We start from the raw sequence: 25,804 nt of genomic DNA, 5'->3' as shown, positions 1-25,804 counted from the left end.
ATTTATTATCAAGAACGTTGGATACTGTGTTTCATTTAACGTATTCATATTTCAAAAAATGAAACATTTAAATTCAACTTCTAATTTTACATACTATTTATATATATATTTTTATATGTATTAGCGGTGGGGACAAAATTTACCGTTAACTGTCCCTTTTAGTATAATTTGTAGGTAATGGGTAACTTTAAACCTTTTTTATAAATAATAGGTGCTGTTATGGGTTATATGTAATGAAAAAATATTGGGCCTAAAAAATTTATTAATGTGAGTCCAAAAAAAATTAATAATGGGCCACTAATAGAATAGGCTATAAAATGTTACAATAAATTTTTATAATTTTATATAACAAATGTTTTTGGTACTCATAGATTACATGTATAATAACATTCAAAATATAATAAAAATATTTTACAATGAATTCACAAATGCCCCGCGCGTAGCGCGGGCCTTCCACTAGTCATATTTATAGGTGAGCAGTCAGTACAGAAAATGCAATATCCTAAAATGCATGCCACTTTCGGTAAAGTACATCCATTCAGTATAAAAAATAAAATACTATTGTTGTTCTCTCTATATCTAATCAAATGTGTGTGGCAAACAGAAACAAACTCAAATATGTCTGTGTATTATGCTATGTCATCCGAACATAAAAAAAAACATTAGTAGCCATACAAACTATACTTGTTAAAATACTTTGTTGATATGAATTTCTAAATTTCTTTATCAAACTTTTACTTGCTTGCTTGATTTTCCTGAAGATGAACAACAATCTATTAATATAAGATATAAAAATATTTATCATTTAGTGCTGGATTCAAACAAACAATAATAGATGAAATTATAATCTTTCAAGAAAATAACTATTAGCATCAAGATTTAAACCTAATTTCAAGTGCTGGATGGTGCTAATTCATGACTACTATTAACATCAAGAACCTAATAAATGCAAGATGTCTAATAAAAAAAACAATTCCTAAGAAAAAATTTCAAATTTCAAAAATTACATGCATAAAAGAATTTTCAATGAAGGTAAAAATCTGAATTGTGAATTATGACTGCTCAACTTTGGCATAAACTATAGGTACAATTTCTGATTTTTCTTTTTAATTAAGCTAGGAATTTTTCTCATTTTTTTTAAATCTTTAATCTGCAGATAATTAAATTAAGCAAGTTAAGATATGATTAAATAAGAAAATGGGTTCAAGACTCAACAAAAACACTCCAACTTTATAGAAAGGAAAAATAATTAAATAATGACAAAGAAATCAGCATTTTACAAACAAGTATGTACTGAACGAACATATAAAAATAATATTGGCTTCTTAGAAAATATTCTCAAAACAATGGAGAAATGAAAATAGCTTACCAAAAGTTAATAGTGTACAACTTGGGATCAACAATATTTACAAAAATCTGGAGAAAAATTAATTAGTATGTTATTAAAGTTGAAGTATAAAAGTAAATAATTTATCATAAATTTTATTAAAAGGTATATTTTAAATATAAATATATAATTTCATGGGGTCAACCTGAGGGATTTTTTCAATAATAAAATAAAAAATATATTATTTCTCAAAACATAATTTTTGGACTTTAATTTTTAAAATACAATTTTTTTTTGAATTTAAACAAGTTGGTGTCAATATGTTAGGCCCTATAGGGCTTTGGCCCTTCTTTATAGGGCCAGAAGAATAAAAAGCCCTTTAACTAATAGGGTCAAATTTTTAAAAAGCCCTCAGGGCCAAAAGTCCTCATGGGCCAAAAGCCCTAGGGCCAACCCATGGGTTACCTAAACCTTTTTTTTTTACATTCTCTATTTCAATAACACATAAAACTTATTAAAAGTCATTAGTTTGTTTTATCCCTTTATCATTTTTATGCGTAAAAATAAAAAAATTGAAAAATAAATGTTAATAATATACATTGATCATATTAAATCCAACTTTTAACTATATATAGCAAGAAATCAAACATAGCATTTACTGTCTCATCACCCTTTTTCTTACTCTCTAGTATTTACCATCAATAATGTCTCTAGAAAATTAAAATAAAGTTGACACAAAAATTCATCATCTAAAATTATGAATATTGAGAGGGATGCATCGTTTCTGTTGACACTTCTTCTTCATGAATTTCACCAATTTCATCATCTAAAATCAACCAATTAAAAAATAGTTAGAAATTTAATTTAAAATATTATTTGAAAAAAATAGCATAAATATTTACCATCATGATTTGGAACAAATCCACGTAACCAACTCCTTGTGCAAATAAGCATTTGAACATGCGCATGAAGAGTGGAACTTCTATATTTTGTTAAAACACGTCCACCAATACTGAATGCAGACTCAGATGCTACCGTAGTGATGGGAATACTTAAAACATCTCTGGCCATAACTGACAGAGTGGGAAACCTATCCTCATTAATCTTCCAAAAATTCAGCACATCGTACTTCAAATCATCTTCATTGGTGTGAATCAAACCTTCTTTTAGATAAATCTCTAATTCATCTTTATCCTTGCAAGTTTGGGTTTCACAGTCAAATTCTCTGAACTCCTAAAAGATGTAGTATAAAGATTATTTAAGTAACGAATAAACATAATAGGAGAAAAATAATACTATATTAAAATTAAATACCTTCATCACCATTTTGCTCTTCTTTGTAAGCCTTCCTTCTTCAGGTGACATAGGAGATTGATTACTACTTTGAGAAATGGTTGAACCACCAAAAGTATTTATGTACTCTCCATACAACCTTTTAAATTTCTCCAATACTTCATTTGCCTTCAATTCAAAGGTTGAAGGATCTAGTTTTTTGTAACAAAACCTCAAGAACTTTAACTTTAATCGAGGATCAAGAATTGTCCCAAAAGCCAAGACAGTGCTATAATCCTTCCAATATTTATCAAACTTCATCTTCATTCTGAAAGCCATGTTCATAATAACAACATCATCACAAGTTTGATTGTCTTCCAAAAGACATTCAATTTTCCAAACTTACATAAAATACAAATTTGATGTTGGATATGATGAACCCGAAATGAGATTTGTAGTTTCATAAAATGGCTCTAAAAATTCACACATTTTTTTTGCTAAGCTCCATTCTTCATTTGTCGGACAATCTTTATAAGCTTCATCTACAACACTAAGGATGTCAAACGCTTTTTCAAATTTAATTGCACTTTCCAACATCATATATGTAGAATTCCATCGAGTTGGAACATCTGATTTTAGACCAACACCTTCTTCAATTTCTGCTTGCTGCACACAATCTTTAAATTTCATCATTCTCCCATCAGAAGCTTTCACATATTTCACACTCTCTCTTATTTTAAATAAAGCTCCAGCAGCCACCTTTAACCCTTCTTGCACAATCAAATTTAAAATGTGAGCGGAGCAACGCATATAAAAATATTCTCCATCGCAAAGCAAACTATTCTGCTTACGTAGATGAGTTTTTAAGATGTTTTGCATGTTGTCATTTGCAGAAGCATTATCTAAAGTAATAGAGATACTTTCTTATCAATACCCCATTGCTTCAAAGAGTTAAATAAGACTGCTTCCATATCGGTTCTAGTATGGGGAGGAATCATTCGACAAAAATTCAAAATCTTACTCACTAGTCGCCAATTCTCATCAACAAAATGAGCTGTCAGACAAATATATCCTTCAGTGGTAGATGTTGTCCACACATCAGATGTCAAACAAATTCTATTAGGTATCCTAGACATCTTCTGCCTCAATTTCTCTTTTTTTGTTGAATAAATCATTTGAAGATCTGAAACTAAAGTGTTTCTAGAAGGCATTATAATCGTTGGACTAATGTAATTAATCCAATCTCTAATACCCTCATACTCAACAAAGCTAAACGCAAGATCATGTTTTGCTATAGCCTGAGCGAGTTTTTTTCTATGAACATTCTGATCAATTTTAGTTGGCAAACCCTCTATATCATCATCAAATCTAATATTGAGGGGTATAGATTTACAAGAAACTATATGACGATTCAGATGAGAAGTCCCGTAACCATTCTTAGTTTTTGGATTTTTTCCAATTTTGTATTCATGATGACAAAAATTGCATTCAGCCTTTTTAATACCATCTCTGTCTTTTCCAATCTTCTTAAAAAATCTCCAAACATTAGATCTTTTACTAGAATCAACACTACCAGAAGCTTGAACAGGAGTCTCAGAAACAACTTCATCATCCATGTTTATAAATTTCCTAATCATATCCAAATAATGTGTATTAAAATTCTATAGCAACAACAACATTCATAAATTCATATTAATTATTCATCTTATCTAAATAGGCATATGCAACTGTAAAATTCAACAAATTAAACTAATATGACAACTATATACACATTAGAAATGACTAAAAAAGCTACCTTCTATGACAACTATATTGATCCACTGCATTTATAATTTTGTTTCATCCACTCCAGCACAAAATATCACAGCCATAGACAATAAAAATAGGGTAAAAGGTGAAAAAAGAAAGGTGAAAATGATGGGACTCTTCTGAATGATTCTAGAAATAAGTACATATAATAAAGTGTAGGAATCATTCGTAACTAAAAGTTATTAAGAGTGCTTAATCATTCGTAATTCACAGCACTAATCATGTTAGTGTTAGATACCATATAATCCCATCAAACATAAAATTATCTCAAGAAATTTCTTGATATTATTTTCTTTACCCCATTATTTTGCAAGCAGGATTTCATATGAACCATGCATCCTCCACCATTATCACACTTGTTGATATAGCTATATATACAAATGAAGAACAAGAAGAATGACTCACTAATTGATTAGGCTTAAGCTACAAAATTCTCCCTCAGAATCAAATAATGTAATCTAGATCCACCAATGGCATTATTTATCATACACATGCACACTCTTTGGTCCTTTAAAGCCTCCACAACTCCAACACTAGCAGCCACAATCCAAGGCTTTCTAGCTGAGCTACTCTGTATTAATTCGTCTCTCAAAAATTGAACAAGTGATGAATAACTATGTATTTTGATTCATGAAGTAGCACAAGGTTGATGTTATCTATCTATATAAAGAAGTTTTGTGGTGCCAAAGAAATTTGTGCCAAACAATAGCATCACTGAATTACTATTATTGACACCAAAAGTAATAACAACCTGGAAGCAACGAATTTTGCTATGTTCTCACAACTTGAATGCCATTCCTGGTCTGTGAAATAATTGACAATGGCTTGCATGCAATCATTCAAAAGCACTAATAAACCTTGAAACTGGCAATCTAGGAATAGACATATAATGCTTTCAATGAATTCTTTAGCTTGTTTACTCCTGCAGTGAGAATAAAAAGGCGTAAGTTGACATTGTCAAACCACTAAACAAGGATGTCAAATCATAAATCATGTCCTAAAATCATTTGTCTAACTTTTGAATCATGAATCATAACACACTGCCATTCAAAAACACATCAATGAAAAAGACTAAAATAACAAGGATTGACACCTTAAATATGTAATATACTCAAGTTACAAATAAACACTTAATCAAGAATCACTATGGTACAATAGACATTGGTGATGGTCAATAAATAAACTATGATAACCCAAAAGTCATCAGTAAACACTTAATTCGGAAATTCTTTAAGTGTGCCAGAGGTAATAAAGTAACAGAAAACCAATTCACTATGAACTCTTGCCAAAATCACATTAAACAAGTTTAAAAGCAGAACAATTGCTTATGTAGGAATCAAATAGCAGATTATTGAAAAATGGTAACTAAAACTCAACTTTGATTCTCAATTCCATAATCTCCTTTTGGGAAAAAATTGAAAACAAGTTCATAGTTCACAGTCCACAATTCATAGTTCAACCATTTTAAAATCACCCACCTCAGTTTATTAACAAGAGAATTAAAATGGGTGATGCAATTTGCAAACAAACAAAGAAGAAACTCAGAGAGGGATAGAAAATGAAGAAACCTACCTCTGATTTCGCGTGAGGGAGGAGAAGCAGCCAAAGATTTCACAGGTAGAACACAGAAGTAGAACGCAGATCCTTTGATTCCTTTCACAGTTTCACCGTTTCAATGCAAGTAGTTCTCGCCTTCTCGGGTCAGGGACTCAGGGTCTCAGGGAGGAGAAGATTAGATTTAGGGCTTTTAGGGCTTATAGGGCCAGCCCTATTTTGCTTTTTTGTTGGGAGGGCTTAATTAGGGTTGGACTTACAAAATATCATTTTGTAATTTTTAGGGCTGTGGGCTAGAATTTTTTTGGAAGGTTGAGGGCTAGCCCTAAGGTTTGGGCTAAATTGACACTTCTATTCGCCGGGTTGGCAAGTTCGCCTAACCCCGGCGGCGAACTCTATAAATTTTATAGAGTTCACCTAACCCCGACAAACTCCACTCAAGTTTTTCTGAAACGCGCACTTTTATGTCTAGAAAATAGTATATAGATCTACAAACAGTATATAGGAGTACACAACAATATACGGATAACAAGCATGGCTTCTTCAAGAATTTTTTTAATTATAAAGGTTGCCATTGTTAAATATGACTTATTTTTTTAAATTTATATTTAAAAAAATTCTTGAAGAAGCCATATTTGTTGTCCGTGTATTTTTTGTACTCCTATATACTGTTTGTAGATCTATATACTATTTTCTAGACATAAAAATGCGTGTTTCAAAAAAAACTTCTTGCCAATTTTTATAGAGTTCGCCATGGTCCAGCAAACTTGCTTAAATGCAAAATAATTAAAGTCCAAAGATCATATTTAGAGAAATAATAAATTTTTTTTATTATTGAAAAAAAAAATCGTCAACCTGAACCCAACCCTAATCATACAAACTTAAATTTAAAAACAAATAAACATCAAACTGTTCTAACCTCAGATTTACAGTACAGACACATTTATCGTCAGACAATCCTCCATGCCTGCAAAATAATTTATAATTGAAACTAACAGTTTAATACACAGCTCAAAGAATGTAAGCTTGCCAGAGATCTGAAGATCATGAGATGCGAGCAAGTAATATTTTATGCCTTTCAAACAAAACATGTCAGAAACATTAAAAGTATTGACATTTATAAATTTACTAGGTTATGATTATAAAAACCTCTCGGCCACAAGAATCAACATTAATAAAAACGGGTAAAAAAGGAAAATAAAGACAGAAGTAAGATACACACAAAAACAAACAAAAAAAAACTTTATTTGGTTTTGGTCACCCTGAAAAGTTACATAATATAGAATTATATATCTTTCTCTTTTTGTTATTTTCTCTTGCTGATCAATACATTAATGACCACTTAGTAGATTTACTAATTTTCAGATTAATGATGGTATAAAATTTAGGCGAGCCACTATATCAAAATATAGATAATAGATACTATATAACTACTCGATGACGGGATAAATTTCAAATCTGAATTTGGCTTCGGAGTTGACCTAGCTTGAATTTTTGATAACCAAACCAAATTAGAATGACATACTATAGGTTACAGCACTTCTAAAAAGATAAGCAACAATAAAAATTACCTGTTTCTATAAAACTTCTCTCAGATGAGATACAAGGCTAACTCTAGATGATTCTACAGCTGTTAGTTGCTCGATGCAGTTCCTAAGTATGGCATTATGTCCCTAGAGTTCATCCACTACTTCAGATCCACGGAATTACCTTACTCATTGAAGATTAAATAAGTAAAAGATGTCCAAATAAGATGAAATCAACAAGATTCTCATTAAACACATTACCTAGTAGTCTACTTACATTACAACTAATACACAAGCTGTTTGGATGAATTGGTGATTTGACAGAGTTAAATCAAATATTTAGTTGAGGTAATCATTCAATTAGCAATGTCAATTGGGCAGGCCACTCATTGCTTAATCCAAACCGAAGAAAATCTCATATCCTAAACTGTTAAAACTGTAATGTTGATGGTTTGATAAATTAGAAAAGATTAAGATAAGGAGAAAAATAAGTTATTCTCAGTGCTGAAGAGAATAAAAAATTCCTTTAAAAAATATTTGTTGAGTTATTACACTTTATATACTATGTACTTTTTATGTACTCTTACTAAAAAAATTACAATAGTAAACCTAAATCTATTATTGATTAAAAAAAATAATCTAGGTAACACAAACATTAAAATGTTGCACTCATGTATTTCTCACTATCAATTCTATTTATTTTACAAAAAAATCAATTATATTTTTATTTATAATTGTTTAAGTACCATAACTTAGCATTTTGCAAAAAAATAGTAAAGTGACATAATTCATACTAAAAAAAAGCTGAAGAGTCAAAGGGTTTTCGGTAATGCATTTATCGATTTATTGCCTTGAGGCAAGATGCATCAATACCTCAGTGAAGAAGATTGTGGACATTCTCCTTATAAATTGATTATCCGTGCAAAACACTCGTAGTAAAAATTAAATATATTTTAAAAAATAAAAATAACTCCCTTTACATACTAGTTCCAAAGAGTACTAAAAATAGACAGTTTGCTAATTTTTTAACAATTTAACTATTCACCTCCTTTAGCATCACACATAGCATGTTAGATAGCTGGATTTTTGGTCTTTTAAAGTTATCAAAATTGAGCTGAATAGAGGATATCTCACCTTGAGATCCTGACCCAAAAGACAAAAGCACGGACTTAGAGAAGGGTAACACCATAAATAGAAACTGGTGCTTATCCCTTCTGGCGGCTCATCTCAATACCTTCAACCTCCCCAAACATAATTAGACTACATAAACTAAGTATTACATCCATACTGTATAAGTTCCAAACTAACAATATTTATACTTAAAAAAGTGTTACCATTTTTGTAACAAATTTCGTTTTTTGTATCAAAATAATTTGATACAAAATATTACTTTAAATTATAACAGTTTTATTTTTTGTAACGGGACATACTGCAACGATCCTTTTTTTTGTTACAAATTTCTTTTGTTTTAAAATTTCTATTTTTTATAACAATTTTTTTTGTTACAAATATTATTTTTTCTTGTAGTTAATGACTTAACCAAACACTTGGCAACACTGAAAAAGTAACAATACATCAAAGAAATGACTGTGTTGAATTAACACACATTAAAACAAAAAAAAATCCGTCAGATTCCTAACCTAAAACACTCAAACTAAGCTCGTAAGCTAAAAAAATACATCCAAAGACACATTAATCAGGCATCATCCAAATTGCAGATTCTTTTATCATCTCACATCTTAAATTGAAAATAAAAATAAACCAAACGACAGTTCAATTGAAGACACATAGCTTCAGTTGCACGAACAAGAATTAGCATTAATAGCACAAAACTAAATTCGAAGCTTAAGAACTGAAACCGCAAGATCTAAAACAGTGAAAATAATGAGTAACGCAAACGCAAAGATCTAACTTGTAAGAGAATAAAATAAAAGAGTTGTAAGAGAGAGCACAGTAGATCGAAGCTACAAACGAGTCGACTCGGCGATACCTAAAAGAGCAGATCGGAGCTGCAAGAAGGATATGAGTTAAAGAGCGAGTTCATGAGCCCTAAATAAAAAACCAAAAGAGAGAAAGATAGAAAGCGATAGGTATGAACCTTTGCTTGATCTGAACTGCGGTGACGAGGGCGGTAGCAACGGGTACAGTGAACTTCAGCAGTGAGCTTAAGTTCTCTCTTCTCTGAGACCTCTTTCTTTGGTTTTTCTGAGTCTCTTATTTCTTTAGTTTAAATAAAAAATTATTTTAATAAAAATAATACTAGCCATAATTCTATGGCCACTAAAATATTTTATTAAAAAGATAATGATAGTAATAATAATAATTGTTATTACAATATAATTTTAATAAGAATAATACTGACTATAATTTTATAGTCACTAAAAATTTTTTATTAAAAAATATTTTAATGATAATAATACTGGCCATAACTTTATGGCCACTAAAAATTTTTTACAAACAAAACTTTTTTTGTATTTATTAGTGACAATAAAGACAGTTATCATTATAATATATAATAATAATGACAAATATAAAATTACACAAAAACATAACTTAAATTAAAGAATTAGTGGCGATTATGTTATTGCCACTAAAAATTTGTCGCTAAAATATATATCTTTTTGTAGTGAATTGTAAGTTTTCTTAAATAATAATTATAAATTTAAGTCGCAGTTTAATATAGTACTTTAGGATAGAAAGCAGCCATTACTATCCACATTTGACTGTTGTTATATAAGTTTTACATTTATTTTATTGTGTATATTAATTAAATTATACTTTATTATTTTATTTTACATGTTGTATGTGAAATAATGCCATTGTATTATAAGAATGAGATTAATTTTTATAATCTAACGTGAATCTTTTTATTATTTTATTTTTCATTTGAATACTATCCATAAAAAATAGTTACTTAAAGTAAAACACTATGTAAAGAGAGATAGAAAATTTTTAAATTTATTGTTCTGATTTGCTTTTTAATCCTTACTTAATATAGCCAAATTTAACAATTTTGATGGTGGTGATTTTTTGTAATTAGTTAAAAAATTTTAACTTTCTCTTTTTTTTATCTCTCTCTACCATTTTAAACAAACTCAATTTTATTATTAAATAATCTTTTAAATTCAAAATATTTTTAACTTCTTATATAATAATTAAACTCAATAAATTATCAAAATTCAAACCTATTTTCTTAAAATATTTCTTATTCATATGATTTGGCTGTAATCTGTCCATTATAATTTGGCCCAATTATATCTATAAATTAGTTTATAACTTATAAATAAATAAATAAATGTATTTTATGCACTTACTCGGCCATATAGCTTTAACGAATTAATTCTGTTAAGGTCAGATAACAAACACATGTCGTAGTACGCTATTTAATTAAATATTTATTATTTATCTCATACTTTTTTTTATTTGAGCGTCGGCCGATATAACTTTTTTGGAGCAATGAGCTATACATCATCAATAAGGCTGACACAGGATTGAGTTATTTTTTATTTCAAAAATGTTATTCATACATTAAAATTAATGAATATATTTTGATATAAATATATGTATAATTTAATTTATTTTTAATATGAATTTATATTTTAACGTATATTTTATATTGATGACTAATTTTAGTGGTTGATTTTGGTGTACATGTAATATAATCGATTTTATTTTAAGTTTATTACTATAACGTCCTGAAATTTTTTTTGAACATTTTACATTTGATTTATTTTATTACTATCCAACTATTCAATTTTATTAAAATTCTTACATTATCCTTTTTCTCTCTCCCCAACCCTAACCCTAATTTTATCCATACTAATCCTCTTCTAACACACACACGAGAATGAAAGAAAGAAAAAGAGAGAGAAGAGAACCAAGATGCGAGACAAAGAGAAAGAGAAGGAGGCGTCGTCCCGCACTGCTGTGCCTTGTCGCTGTCGCTGAAGCATCCATCATCGTTGCGGTTGCCTTGGTCATCATCGAAGGGTGCCGCTGCTAAGCTTGAGAGAGCGAATGAGAGAGCTTCTTAGAGAGAGATCAGAAGGGGGTTTGCGGGAGAGGAAGAACTGTGACAAGGGAAGAAGGGGGGCCGCCTCTGTCGCGGACAAGCCATCGCCGTTGAGACCGCCACCGTCTCTGTTGGGGGCCGCTGTCATTGCAGAATGAAGAGGGAGAGTTTGAGATGGCCAAAAAAGGGGGGAAGAGAGAGTCGCAATGGAGGAGTCATTCACCATCGTCGCGTCTACTGTTGCCATCAACGGAGCTCGTCGTCAGAGGAGCATCACCGACGTCACTGCTAATGAACCGTCTCAGTCCCTGTTTTGGTCTTGCTCAGCCCCACACCCCTTCATTTTTGTCTCTAAAATCAGCGCCATTTTCTCCTATTCTGATTCCATTTATAAAACTGTAATGCTTCCACCTTTATTCTGCTGCATTTTGTTATTTTCTTACATGTTCTTATTTTAATTGCGATAATATATGTCTCTATTTTAGTACTATCGCTCTACTTTTGTTGTGTTTCTACTGGAAATTATCTTGAGTACTGGTATTGGTGTTGTCATGGAACGGTTGGAGCTGTTGATGTTATGATTACATCTGCGATGTAGCTGTGGAAGTTGTTGCCACTGTCTCGGTCCAAATTCTATGCTCTTTCATTCCATTCTATTTCAACCTTTCTCACCTTTTAATTTGGCACTCCGGACTCAGTCTCTTCGATATATTTATAATTATTTTGCTTTACATCTATAATTATTTTGATATATGCTGCTTAAAGTTATGACTATACTTACAAGTTACCAACAAAGGATTTGAATTTGATTTTAATAATGGATTTATTAGAACTAAATATTTATTTTTTGTGAAATTCAGATTTTCAATCTGCACATTAGACTGTATACATGTTTGATAAAGTTTGGTATTATTTTAGAATATTTGATTTTATTTGAATATGTGTTTCTGGAACATTGAAGTATTGTTGATACTTGCTTATATACTCTGAATTTATAAAGTATATTCGACATTTCATATGATTGAAAAGGATTTTTTATGAGAAACTATTATTTAATTTGATTTGATTTGATATTGTATATATTTGAAAGATCAAAGATTGGTTGTATTTGAAATTATATATTTTGAAATGATTTGGAAGACTCGTATTAGAAAATCGTAATTAACAACGGTTATGACGTTAACCTAGATGCATTTGGCTCAGACCTCGGCTAGCAGGGGCGTTGCTAGCCTAACGTGTAGGCCACACGTTGGATCTGTTATTCTGTACGGACACACGAGAGGAAATGACTACTCTTAGAGGTGGAGCCGCCCGAGTGTGGACTTTTGATTTGATTTCTATATGAGAACTTCCTTATTGATTCGTTTATTATTATCAACTACTATTTTCTAATTAAAATTACTTAATGCTTATATGGTCTCATGTGAATTATAGATGTATTGTCTAGTGACTGAGTTACAAAACTCATTCCATTTTTTTAAAAATATTTTTCATGAACAAATACTTGACTATATGAGATTTTCTATTCAAAAGTCATGATCTGCAATAAATATCTATTCTTTGTCGAATTTCTAAATATATATATTTTATATGTATAGATAGGATTTAATTATTTTTAATTATTTTAATTTTGTTAAAAATGTAAAATTATTTATTTTAGAACTTATAAAATATTTAAAAAAATTTTATTCAATTTATATTTGAGTCAATTAAACTTGCTAGGAGTGTTTTTCTAAACACCGATCATGGTTCATTTTAAATCGTGACAATTACCAAATATATATGCGCCCCCAAATTAAAACTGAGGTGCAGCAGAATTTGTTCTCTGAAGAAACACAGACAAATACAAGAAGACATATACGTACTATACATAGGCATATAGAACTGCCTTTAAGCAATAGAGAGCATGAAATTGAGAAAAAAAAAATCATAGGTTATATTACATGGCTAATTAATTAAGTAACCAAATGGAGTGAGTTTGAATCGGTTACGAAGGTAGCCCACGTTATTAGACATTGACCGGATTGCTTTTTGTGAGCACCATCATTAGAGTGCCTATAAAATCAGAAAAAAAAAAAGTAACAGACAAATTGGAATTCCATACAGGTCATTAAGCCATTAATCAGATCGCATAAAAGTTCATTCTTAGCCTTAGGGAATAATAAATAAACTATTTTAGCACCTTTGCCCTTTTAATTTGACACAGATCAGAATTGGGTAAGGGAATATCTGCTGCCTTTCGATAAAGCTCCATATGTAAAAATGGAATAAGTAATGATGATGTTGGACGTCGTTCAAGAATAGCAACGCCATTATTTCTTGTCACATAAAATGCCATGGTCAATATCAATAAAACAAGACTTGTGGCCAGTGGCACACTATTCAAAAAATTTAATATGTTTTGTTTTTCTGGGTTTGAGTAGAAATACTGATTAAGAGTCTAATAGTAAAAAGAAAAAATTCTCTATATTGTATTTGATTTAAGAGATATAAACAGTGACAAATTTAAAAAATTTAATAAAATATATATAATATGATAATAATTTTATTATTATAAAATATAATTAGTCTTTTAGTTATTTAACTAATAAATTAAAACATTTATATAGTAATTTAAATAATAACATATAATTTAAAATTTTATTCTTCTAAATTTTATATTTTAAAAAGATTGAATAATTTTTTTATTGTCAATATAATTAAATATCTCTTTTTTTTATATATGTCACTAAATAATCATATAAAAATTTATCTCTCATAAGATTATGAAATCGACTATTTATAATATTTATAATTGAAAATTTTTTTCAATTGATGTCATTATTACCGACAAAATTAGAGCTAAGTTCAAAAGAAGAAATACCAATGGATATCCATATATTTGGATCTTATTTTTCATTTTCAACTGTTTTTTGTTACTAGTTAATATTACTATATTTTAAAATTTAAATTATTAATAAATTTTATTATTCAATAACTGTTAACCATGTAACAAAAAGATACAATAATATAACTACAAAATATAATATAAAATAATTAAATGAATTAAAAATATAAAAATAGATCTTTAATTAAATAAAAAAATTAAAAAATGAAATTAAGAAGTCTTACTAAGAAATAAAGAGTCAACAATAAAAAAAGAATTAAAATTTTAGAAAGCATAAAAATAAATAACGCTTTTGGTACCTAGATTTAAATAGTGACTTATTTTAGTCAAAAAAAATAGTGACTTATTTTTCAATTGTCTTATTATTATTATTATTATTATTATTATTATTATTATTATTATTATTTTTATTAAATAATTAATATAATATTATTATAAGATAGTAAAATCTTCTCTCTATACATTATAAAAACGGAAATAAATTAAAAAAATTAAAGTGGGTCAAATTTATTTATTGAATGGGGTAAATAAATTTTTATTCTATATATTACATGGAACTCTATAAAATTTCAATGGGGCACTTTGTCACGGCCTTGGACACACTCCAATGCTACCGTGCCGGCACTCGGACTTACTCAACCTCTTGAGCTAAGACCAAGTCAGCCTAACCCTCAATACTTAGCAAGAAAGCTAAGAACACAAGAGAACACAAGAGAAAGGAAGCTTTGGTGGAAAGAACACTTTATTACTCAAATGTGGGTTACAAATGATTCACACACACCCAAACTCTAACTCTTACCCCTATTTATAGCCATCCACCTCCTCAATGGATGATTAGGATTAAATCTATCAACGGTCCAGATTAATCATCCAGAACCTTCTTTACAAATATCTATCCTACCACAACTCTCTAAATGTTTCTAGATTATTCCATACCACTCTTTATACTTCTATATACATCTACACTCTTCTAGAATATTCCATGATCTTCTAAAGTCTTCTAGAACCTTCTAGAGTATTCCAGAACCTTCTAGGACATTCTAGAACGTTCCGGAACCATCTAGAGTATTCTCAAACACTCCAGAAAACTATACAAACACTGTTAAATATAACCTTCTAAAAATTTACCGTGACAACTTGCTTCCACACTCACCAATATAGATCTGTCCCTGAATATAAAACTGAATCATATTTAAGTATTTTGTTTAATTTAAGATAAATATAAAAAAAATTAATTTATTTTTAAAATAAGATAAAATTAAAATTTTAAAAATTAAATAAAAATATTTTAAAAAAATATTAATAAAATTTTAATTTTCGTCGCTAGAAAATTTAATCTAAAAAAATTGAAATTTTATATCCCTAAAATTTTAGTTTTAATTTTTGGTTATCAAATATGATACTATTTTCAATTTTGAGACTAATAATAATCATGGTTTTTTCCCTCTATCTTTTTTGTTGGGTAACACAATAATTATGATATAACCCTCCCCTGGGACACTACGTTGATAAGTTTGTCCTTACAATCATAACCCTTTGATTGCCTTCTTGTTCCTTTGTATCACGGGTTTTGGTTGAAGAATTAGGCGATACATCTTCAGATAACCAAATGCCTCGTCATCTAATTAGTGACGCGTATGAATGGATTAACCGCGTAATGTTATAATAATATTATATGTATATTTTTTTTAATACAAAATAACAACCATGTTATAAGAAGTGAAAGAAGATCATCATTTTTTTTATAACCTAATGCATTTGAGTGTGACTCAAACATTTTTGTGTACATGCATGCATAAAACAGCTTGCCAATTTTTTCAAGAGAGAAAAAAAAAACTAAAAAGCACAAATAAATTGGAAATATTTTTTCAACATCTAACTTATGGAAAATTCCTATTTCTTGCGCATGCCAACACTAACCTCTCCACTTGTAATTTTGGTATGAACCCATTATAAGGCATAATCTTTTCTTAGTTACCACCATTAAGCTAAGTTTCGTTAGTGTGAAGTAAATAACATGGCTCATCATATGTATAAGATTATGCGTCTGTCCATGCAGCAAAAACTGGCATCTGAGGCAAGGAAAGCTTATTAGGTCTCAGATGTGATGGTGGTTGGTCCCAACCGGTTGGAATGGTAGCCAGTAATCTAGTAGAGGCTGCTGTTGTTGAAGGTCTTCCATAGAGAATTGGCAAACCTGTCTTATCTTCATTTGAAATATGTGTTCCAGTCTTACTACTTGATTCCTCCTCTAATGCCATTGTTGGTGGATGATTAATCATCATGATCTGAGGGTTTTTGCAGCTCTTGTGCATTAGAATCGATTCTTCAATAGTAGATGGTTTATGGTTATTATTAACAATGACCTCTCTTTTTCTCCTAGCTTGTTCAATGCTAAGAAGGTCATTGCTTGCCATAATTTTTTCCACATCGTATCTGATTATTTCAAAGTTAGTTACTGCATTAACTCCTCGGAATTTTATAGCAGCAATGTCGTATGCTTCAGCAGCTTCCTCTTGGGTACCTAAAGTTTCATTCATTTATTGTTAGCTTTTATTAATTACAGAAACAAAAAACAAAAGATAAATTGAAGCTATGGTTGTTTATACACTTTATCTTTCTCAAGTATAACAACTTTAATAAAACAAAAGCTGTGTTTCTGAACTGACAGTGCTGTACAATATTAAAGTGGTTTATGCATCAGCCTTACAGTCTCTGAAAAGAAGAGTTTCATCAAAGACTAGCTTTCTTAAGTCATAAAGCATATATATTGATATTGTGAATGTGGTCATCTCTATTCAAATATTTGAACCATTGCTGCTATTATTATTGGAAGCATGGTACACATGCAATACTCTACTCTCAAGAGTAAACATAATTAGAAAATAATTATGCAGCTAATTAAGTGAAATGAGTTAAAGAACTCACTGAATGTCCCAAGATATAGATCTTTGTTTCCAGCCACTCTTCCAATTCGGGCTTGCCACCTTCCATGCTGATGGTGTCTGCTATCAAAAGAGAAAAACATCAGAGGAGGAACACAACTAAGAAAAAGAGGAGTTTGTTTTCAAGATATGAGACTACCAACCTTGTTACTCCTCTGTAGATTGAAGCCCCTCTTGAGAATCCGCTGCTTTTTCTGATTGGACAAATTTCATTGTAATTTATTTGGCTGTTACCTTAAAAAAAATGCATTATTAGCAATGATTACCTTCGTAAATGAGCAACATATTCCTGCCTAGTCATGTTCTTCATTTGCAAAAGCTCATTTTGATAATTTTCCAACTGTCATAAGATGATGATTTGGATATCAGTTTAAGCCTGTGACTTTTTGATAGATACACAAGAGATAGAGAAATGAAAAAGCAATCAATCATTATTACTGGGAAGTTTGTATGAGTGGAGGGTCCCCAATACTTGAGTGCAGCCAAATCATAAGCTCTCGCTGCTTTTTCTTCCATATCATAACCCCCTGTGAGATATATAAATTTTGGAATCACTTGTCCATAAGCCTTAATTTTTCCTCTTTTGTTATCAGCATATTATGACATGCATATATAAGAGAAAGTAATAATAATAGAAGATCCTAGCAGAAGAGGATCTGATAACCTTACCTAGATAAACTGAGATCCATGGTATATTTGAGTGGAGTAATCATCAGCCAGGAAGCAAAGCGTATAAATGGAAAGGAAACAGAATAAAGAATAATGAGATATGACTAAAAAAGGTGAAGATTTTTCCAATGATAGATTGTTTCCTTTGTTGTTTCATACCTTGCCTTCCTTTCCTACTCTGACCCTCTTTCTTGCAACTATTGTCCCATAGATGAGCTTCATATCTACCAGTCCACCTATGCCTAAATAATTTAACAAAGATTTATTAATAAGAAAGCAATTATTGAACCTAATATTGTTCAAACACTAGTCTTTCTAACAGCAACAAAAGCACCAACCTTGTAACACCTCTATATTGAGATGTTCTCTGACCAAAGGTATCAATGGATTTTCTATGAGCAATTTGCTTCTGGTTCTGCTCCACCATTTCATCATGCACCCTCTTCTTTGAAGTGCTCATGACAGCATGTGATGCTTGTTGTGAGGTTGTGACACAACTTGATTGGGAGCTTGGACTCATGGACAACCTCAGTGACTGTAAATCCCCGAACGCCACCGATCCAATGGACAGCGATTCACCTCTATTATCGTCCAAAGGAACAACCAGCTTTGCCTCCATTGCATGGTGGATACCAGGCACTTCCTCCTTAGCCATATTGTATCCTTGTAGCATCACCTGATGATGGTTGTTGTTGTTTCTTGATGCAGAAGAATAATATGAGTGTTGCTGGTTAACATCATGAAGCAAGTTGATATTCTCTTGTACATGATTTAGATAATTTGGATTGTGAAACATGTTATAGTTCAGAGGCAGTGCTTCTCTGGCGTTGTTGCATTCAGGAGTCACCGTTGTTTGGCTTTGCCCACCAAAGAAATCCTCCAGTTTTGGCGCTATGAAGAGAAACGGAAAAAGTGTAGCAAAGAAGTTGAATAGTCAGTGCAGTTGAGATGAAAAAAGAAGAAAACAAGTTAAGTAAGAGTTTAAGAGAAAACCTTGTTGTTTTGTTCTGCTGAGAGCTTCTATGTCAAAGAGAGAGCCATCGGATTTAAGGGGCAAGACAGGGAGTGGTGGATACCATCCAACATTTTCACCTTCAACTCCATAGTAACAGCAAAAGCTTGGTGGTAGAACTGCTTCTACAGCAGCAGAAGAAGAAGGGTGTGAAGGAACACCTAGTATATTATTTTGATTGTTCAAGTTAACAATGGTGTCAGCATCTAGGAGGGTCTTCATGATTTGAGTTGAGGCATGATTCATGATATTGAGGAAGAAGTTGTTTTGTTAATTGTGTATGTGGAATAATAATGTGTATAAATGGGAACATTTGTAAAGGAAACAAAGCAAATTCCTTTAAACAAAACAAAAGGAATGAATGTGATCCAGCAAGCAATACTTCCCTTCCTTCATTCCATTGGGATCTGTGCCTGAGAAAGACATCCTCTTTTGCTTTATTCTACGCTCCCTTCACTTCCAAATGCCATGTTTTTACCTACCAACTTGTTACACGTTAATGCAAATTCAACCTCACTTTCTTTTTATTATTTAACTCGTCATTCCCACATATTACTTCCTATTGTTTGCCATGAAATATACATTTCATTATTATTATTATTCTTATTATTATTATTCTTATTATTATTATTATTATTATTATCATATAAGGTGGTTAGTTTTGATCGTTATTTTGGACAGTGGCCTGAAACTCATTCATGTAGCTACTAACTACACATTGTCATAATGGTGTCTCATATATATATTAACACAATGATTGAGGTCGAAGCGTGCGGGTGATTAATTTTTATTGAACCTGATCCAATTCGTTAAATTTAGATAGATATCCATGATTAATTATTGTCTTAGCCATGCCCATGATTCTAGCACCTAGAACTGGAAGTAGCATAAATAACTTTTTGTTTGTGATAATAACTTGATGAACGATGAATTCTAAATTATTGAGGCGAACTAACACGTCCTTTTTGTGAAGGCCCTGGTTGTACTTATTAATAATTGCATTATGACAAAAAGTGTGACGACCTCAACAGGGAAACTACACTAGGCTTAAGTGGGTAATCAACAAACACTACTTTTTAATTAGTCCATCCTCATAATCATAATTATACCAATGCAAGCTTTTCCTTTTCCTCTTGCGTTTATTTTGTTTGTTTAATGTGTGTCACCTCTTTAATTAGTATAATTAATATTCACACTGTGCGTGAGTCACCGATAGGAAAAGTCTAAGACCAGCAACTTTATTAAATTTTGGTCAGCATGTAATCAGCAAAAGAAAAGTGAGTAATTTTATATCATTAGATGTAATCTCACACTATTAAAAACATCATTGATAACTATTTAATGACTACAAATCACAAAAGTTGCTGACCCTAACACTCTTCGTCACCGATATAAGAATTTATCCTTATCAATAGAGATAGTTATTTTCATATGCATTTTGACGAGGTAATTGTCCTATTCTAGGAATGGTTAAACGAGGGGCCCTTAAGAAATTAAACATACTTCTCTATATGGTAATTCCTTTTATATATGCGTGCCATCCTGATCAAGTATATATTATATTAAAACAAGGGCCATTAACAAACATTGTCTTTATATATATGAATGTTACGTGCGTTTTAATATCAACAATTCAATACTACTGACAGAAAAGTACAGGGTTGGCTAAGCTAGCTACAATTACACATGTGATATTTAATTTGATTATATATCCAAAACCAAAACAATGTGAAGGGAAGAGAACCCAAAGCCAATTACGTTGTGTTGATCTTTCTTGTTTCTTTTCTGATAAACAGAACAGTAGTTGGTCTAAGAAAGCTTGAAAAATGGAAGTTAGATTCCGTTTGATAAAATGAATGAATGATTGAGTGTTGATGCAAGTTCGTGGAGACAGGAATTCTAGGGTGGCATGATTGGGTCTGATAATAAAAGAGATCGGGTAAGGGCGTTTCAATTTGGCAGTGCAAAGAGAGAAAAAGAGAGCCTCTTTTTGATTGTAGCAATGATGACCACATCCACTCATCAAGCATAGAGACCCCAGTTACCATTTTGCCTCAAATTTGTAGGGCATCACCACCATACCTTGCTCTTCTCACATTTGACCATCCCCTTTTTCTTCTCTTCCACCATTATTATTACTATCTAATCTCTATTCTTAATCTTAAAATGAAATATGTGGAGCTATAACTCTACCGTCTATGGACTGTGACAACACCTTTAGGAGGTCTAGCTAACTCAGCAATGTGCTCTTTAAATTCCTTGTTGACTTGCACTTATGATTACCAAATATGTGCAATTACCACATCCAAAATTTGATGATCTCACTGGCACTCGCTTCAAAACCCTGCCATGAGGTTTAATATAATGTGGCCATCACACACCTCACACATTAACTACTATGCTCCCTTGGATAGCAAGCCCATGTGATGTGAGCCACCTCCTACTGCAACATTATTCTTATTAAACCCTTCTTAATTCTATATGCATGCTAGCTTTACAGGGTCCCCTTCCCCTGGCTAGATACAAGAGCTTTTCTTTCATTATGCTCTTTTTCGTTAATTCATTCCATCTTGGAATATCTTTTCACAACAAGCTTCATTAATATAAGCTATCTTAAGAGTTGTTGTTAGATGTGTGTAGCGTGATAGTGATGGATAATGTCCTCATCATCATGTCACTTTTTAGTTTTTACTGCAGTTTTGGCCACCAACATGAATATTACATATATGATAATTAATTATTTACACTTTATTTTTCAGCTTTATCAATTGTCATTGCCGTGGATCTACTTCATAAGAAAATCTGAGAACCACTCACTACATATTCGTACGTAACAGTATCATATATAAGTCAACAAGTCATATTACCATATTTAATTTCTGCGTTTCTCATTAAAAATAGTATTGTGTTTGTGTAAGCATGGTAGAAAAATGTCCTTGTGGAATTCCTCTTTGTGAGACTGAGAGTGAGACAAATTGCATTGAAGCCAATGGCATTTGATCTAGCTATGTCTGTTTCAGCCCATTAATCTCTTCTCTTTAGTACCTATGGCATGGGCAAGTCATTGTCAGGGTCAAGGTCAAGAGTGGGAAACAATTTCATGGCTGATGAATAGCTTTCCCTTTTCGCCCTTGTTTTAGCTCCAAGTATCCAATGTATGGCAATAGATGTAGGCATGCATGTACCATCATCCCTACATGCTAATAATGCTGCACCAGCAGAGTGCTACTTTCACCTAAACGATACTGAAGGGGAGCAATATCATCCATCACCCTATATATTCACCCTATATATTGCCCATTTATTTATTTATTAAATGAGTAATGTTAAGTAGTCAAAATATTATAAATAATAAATAAAAATACATTATTAATAACATTTGTATTTATAAGATAGTGTGAATTATTCTTAAATTTAATGTGAATTAAATCTAAAAGATACTCTTTTATTATTATTACATTTATAATTTTATAAATTTTTTTAAATAAAAATTTTAAATTTTGATATTTTTAATCCTAAAAAAATCTCAAATCACCTCAATATATTTTATAAAAATTAAAAAATCTTATATTTAATTAGTCTTTATTTATTAAAATCGTCTAAAATTATTAGTTTTTAACCTACAAAATAAAATAATAAATAATAAATTAACATTAATTCATTAATTATAAATATTATGTGTTTGAGATTATAGATATTATATATATAAAATTATGGATGTTAACTTAAAATATTTTAATAACTTCTATTATACAACTCATATTTTATATATATAGACTATTAAAAAATAAAAAATAAAATATAAAATATAAACAAAAATTTAAGAAATAAAATTTTAAAAGTAATTTCATATATATTAATATTGCATTTAGAAAGCAACCTGAAATTAAGAGATATAAATTAAGACCCATAAATTGAATTAAGTCTTTATACTGTAATTGATATAAAATGTATTAGACTATTATCAATATCATATTTAGTTTAAAATAAATATAAAAATTTAACGGTAGATTTAAAATTTAAAAAGTTAGATGAGAGTATTTCTGAAAATAAATGTTATAAAAATTTCAGTTTCTATCTTTAAAAATTTTAATTTTATGTGTTTCTACTTTTCAATCAAGTAAGTTAATCTAATAGTTAACTTACTAGTCCGCTTAAATAAATGTAGTAACTTATTAACTGATGACAAATTCTTAAATAAAACTATTAGATCAGTTCTTGTCCTACTAGACTCGGAACAAGGTGGGAAACTAACAAAAAAAACACAAGGCCTTCCGACCAAAAATATAGAACAAGGGCTAAAGCTGCATGGACTAATGTAGAAAAGAACAAAGGAACCGGGGGAGGGGGAGGGGGGAGTAATCTATAAGTTTAAAAGACCCGACTCCGACCCAAAAAAAAATTGTCCCCACTCCCTATCTTACATTCTTAATTGCTCTAAATCAAAAGCCAGTTCACCTCTTAAAGAAAAAGAGAGATTAATTAAATTTGTACTTGGTTCCATTAAGGAATCGTATTCCTTTTCTATGAACAGTATAGGTATGTACATCCTTATTTTATTAGATTATTAGTTTCTCTTGTTTCTTTTTCTATTTTTTTTAATTATAGTAGTCTTCACTTTCAATTGAATTACTATAGTATATTAAAAGACCCATTGTTTCAATCATACAGAGCCATGCACATTTACTTTAATTTAATTTTATGGTAAAGTTAATAGGAGAATAGAAAGCATTTTGGCATTAAATAAGTTTGATTGACCGTTGCTTGACCAGCAATGTTGGCATCTACTATTTGCCACCTAATAAAGTAATCAACGACATGCATATATAAGTTGATAATTAAAGTAAAAGAGATAATTTGTCATTTAAAATTTAATTATTTGATTGTAAGTCCTACTGGTACCCATAGGGCACTATGCGGCCGGATTATTGATATATGATTTGTTGTCGACGTATATGAAAATAAATATTTTTAAATTACTATGTGTGTTATGTATTATTATATTATAATAATTGTAAAATTCTGAAATTTTCGGTTTAGTTTTAGAGAAATGATACGAGACCAATACATTTAAGTATATATAAAAAGTTAGCTATTATCAGTTCAATTTCGTTATGTTACTAATAACATTTCTGTTAATTTCTGTCAATTTTTATTTATAATTGTGTTTAATTGAAATATTTTTGTAGATGTATCTAATAAAAATATCTTTTTTTTTAACTGTGTTTAATAAAAATATTTTTATATATATATTTTTTGGATATGTCTCTTTATATATGTATTTAAAATATAATAATTAATTATTGTTGATAATAAGTTGACAGATAATGTGTTAATACTTTATATTTTTTCTTATCAATTTAAATAAAAAAAATAAAATTAGAAAAATAATGTTACCATTTTATGTTTTTATATTCATACTCTCTATGAAAGTTATTACCGTGGTATATATCCGCAGCATTGCAGCCTTACGTTTTTGGTTGCATGATGAATTACAAGATTATTACTAGTTAATATTTTAGCAACAAAGCAAACCAGAAAAAGAAATATACAAACCAGCTGCATGCAGAAGCACTAATTATTAATAATGATAATATTTTACATAATAATTTTATAACCCTTCGGGTTTTCGGAACAAAAGAAGGCGAAAAAAAAGAAGGAAAATTTAGAGAAATGAGAACAATATTTTTCCAAAACCCTTCCCGTTTCAGGAAAAAAAAGCACCGGAAACAACCACCCACCATAGTACCGTACATGAATTACCTCCTTTACGCAGGCAAATTAAGACAAGTTATTAAACTTAGCTTAATTAAAATATGTTTAATTAACGGAGCCAATATTATGATCATTAATTAACGCGTGGTAGCTAATTATCGTGATAAAGCTAGCTAGGGGTTATTGCGGCGTGACATTATTGCATGGCCATGCAGAGGAAGAGAGGGAGGGTTGTTGAAGTTGTTGGAATAACAAAATTTGAGTCATGTACGACAGTTTCTGGCGTAACAGGGTTCTCTCAGACCGTAACCAATCGTTTTCGGTTCGCACGCGGTTAAAATGATGAACCATCAATTGCAACCGGTTGTTCAGTTCCCGGTTTTCCACTCTAGACGCCTTCAACTGGTTCCGCAGGTTCTCTAGGTGTCTCTGCTTCCGCATCCGTGACCTCCTGGCCGATTCCCGGTTCGATATCTTTCTCCGACGTTTCCGCTCGTCCATAACGGCCTCCGAACCGGGTTTTTCTTTTGCATTGTTTTCGTTGGGATCATCTGAACCGGAGCTCGAAGTGTTAATGGCGGCAAAGAAAAAGTCAGTGCAGTCCCACGGCGGAAAACCGCCGTCGAACGCTGATGAGGCAAAGGGGTTTCCGAGCAAAGCGTCGGAGGCAGAGATAGCAGAGAGCATGGCTGCTTCTAAAACTAAAGAGAAGGAGGAAAGAGGGAGAAAAGGGAAGAATAGCTGCGTAGAAGACGCATATTTATGGTTTTTTGAGGCATGTAATTAACTACGTATACGAGGGGCATTTTCGTCATAAAACCGTATTTGTACTGCTGCATGGTAATAGCTTTTGAGTCAGGCGGCACTATGGTGGGGTTGGAGTGTCACTTTCATTTTTTTTGGAGTTAGGTGACGTCTTCCGTGGGGCCCTGAAAGGGATTGGATTTTAAGCTTAGTGACGAAGGTAAAAATTACCCATCCAGTCCTTCTCAAATCACTATGCAACAAATAATAATATAACAACGCTATTCAAATAATTATTTTTCACCGTGTTGAAGAATTAGAAAGCTTTTATT

At 30.8% G+C, this 25,804-nt stretch overlaps 3 protein-coding genes across 6 annotated transcripts; all 3 read right to left on the bottom strand.

The window, feature by feature from the left end:
* Positions 1 to 2,082: 2,082 nt before the first annotated feature.
* LOC140184792 (zinc finger BED domain-containing protein RICESLEEPER 3-like) lies at positions 2,083 to 4,215 on the bottom strand. The gene is made up of 5 exons (XM_072237966.1): positions 3,625 to 4,215; positions 3,087 to 3,265; positions 2,642 to 2,927; positions 2,230 to 2,560; positions 2,083 to 2,153 (listed from the first exon to the last, which is right to left on the bottom strand). The coding sequence occupies exons 1-5, from the start codon at positions 4,213 to 4,215 to the stop codon at positions 2,083 to 2,085; spliced, it is 1,458 nt and encodes a 485-aa protein (XP_072094067.1).
* An 11,882-nt stretch (positions 4,216 to 16,097) lies between these two features.
* LOC112800487 (AP2-like ethylene-responsive transcription factor ANT) lies at positions 16,098 to 19,487 on the bottom strand. 4 transcript variants are annotated; one of them, XM_025842794.3, is made up of 9 exons: positions 18,995 to 19,487; positions 18,340 to 18,892; positions 18,161 to 18,243; positions 18,002 to 18,010; positions 17,771 to 17,859; positions 17,599 to 17,672; positions 17,476 to 17,526; positions 17,316 to 17,395; positions 16,098 to 16,911 (listed from the first exon to the last, which is right to left on the bottom strand). In XM_025842794.3, exons 1-9 carry the CDS (start codon positions 19,257 to 19,259, stop codon positions 16,427 to 16,429), a joined length of 1,689 nt encoding a protein of 562 aa, XP_025698579.1. In that variant the 5' UTR covers positions 19,260 to 19,487; the 3' UTR covers positions 16,098 to 16,426. The 4 variants fall into 4 exon arrangements, with proteins under 4 accessions (XP_025698579.1, XP_025698580.1, XP_072092752.1 ...); XM_025842795.3 differs by having other exon boundaries at positions 17,316 to 17,392; XM_072236651.1 differs by lacking the exon at positions 18,002 to 18,010.
* A 5,073-nt stretch (positions 19,488 to 24,560) lies between these two features.
* LOC112800489 (basic leucine zipper 43) lies at positions 24,561 to 25,472 on the bottom strand. The gene has a single exon (XM_025842796.3). The coding sequence runs from the start codon at positions 25,413 to 25,415 to the stop codon at positions 24,909 to 24,911; it is 507 nt and encodes a 168-aa protein (XP_025698581.1). The 5' UTR covers positions 25,416 to 25,472; the 3' UTR covers positions 24,561 to 24,908.
* Between the last annotated feature and the right edge of the window lie 332 nt (positions 25,473 to 25,804).

The sequence above is a fragment of the Arachis hypogaea genome, chromosome 5 (assembly GCF_003086295.3).
Source record: "Arachis hypogaea cultivar Tifrunner chromosome 5, arahy.Tifrunner.gnm2.J5K5, whole genome shotgun sequence".
In the NCBI taxonomy this organism is placed as follows: domain Eukaryota; kingdom Viridiplantae; phylum Streptophyta; class Magnoliopsida; order Fabales; family Fabaceae; genus Arachis; species Arachis hypogaea.
Note: the sequence above shows the minus strand (reverse complement) of the source record. Positions and strands in the feature narration are given on the sequence as shown.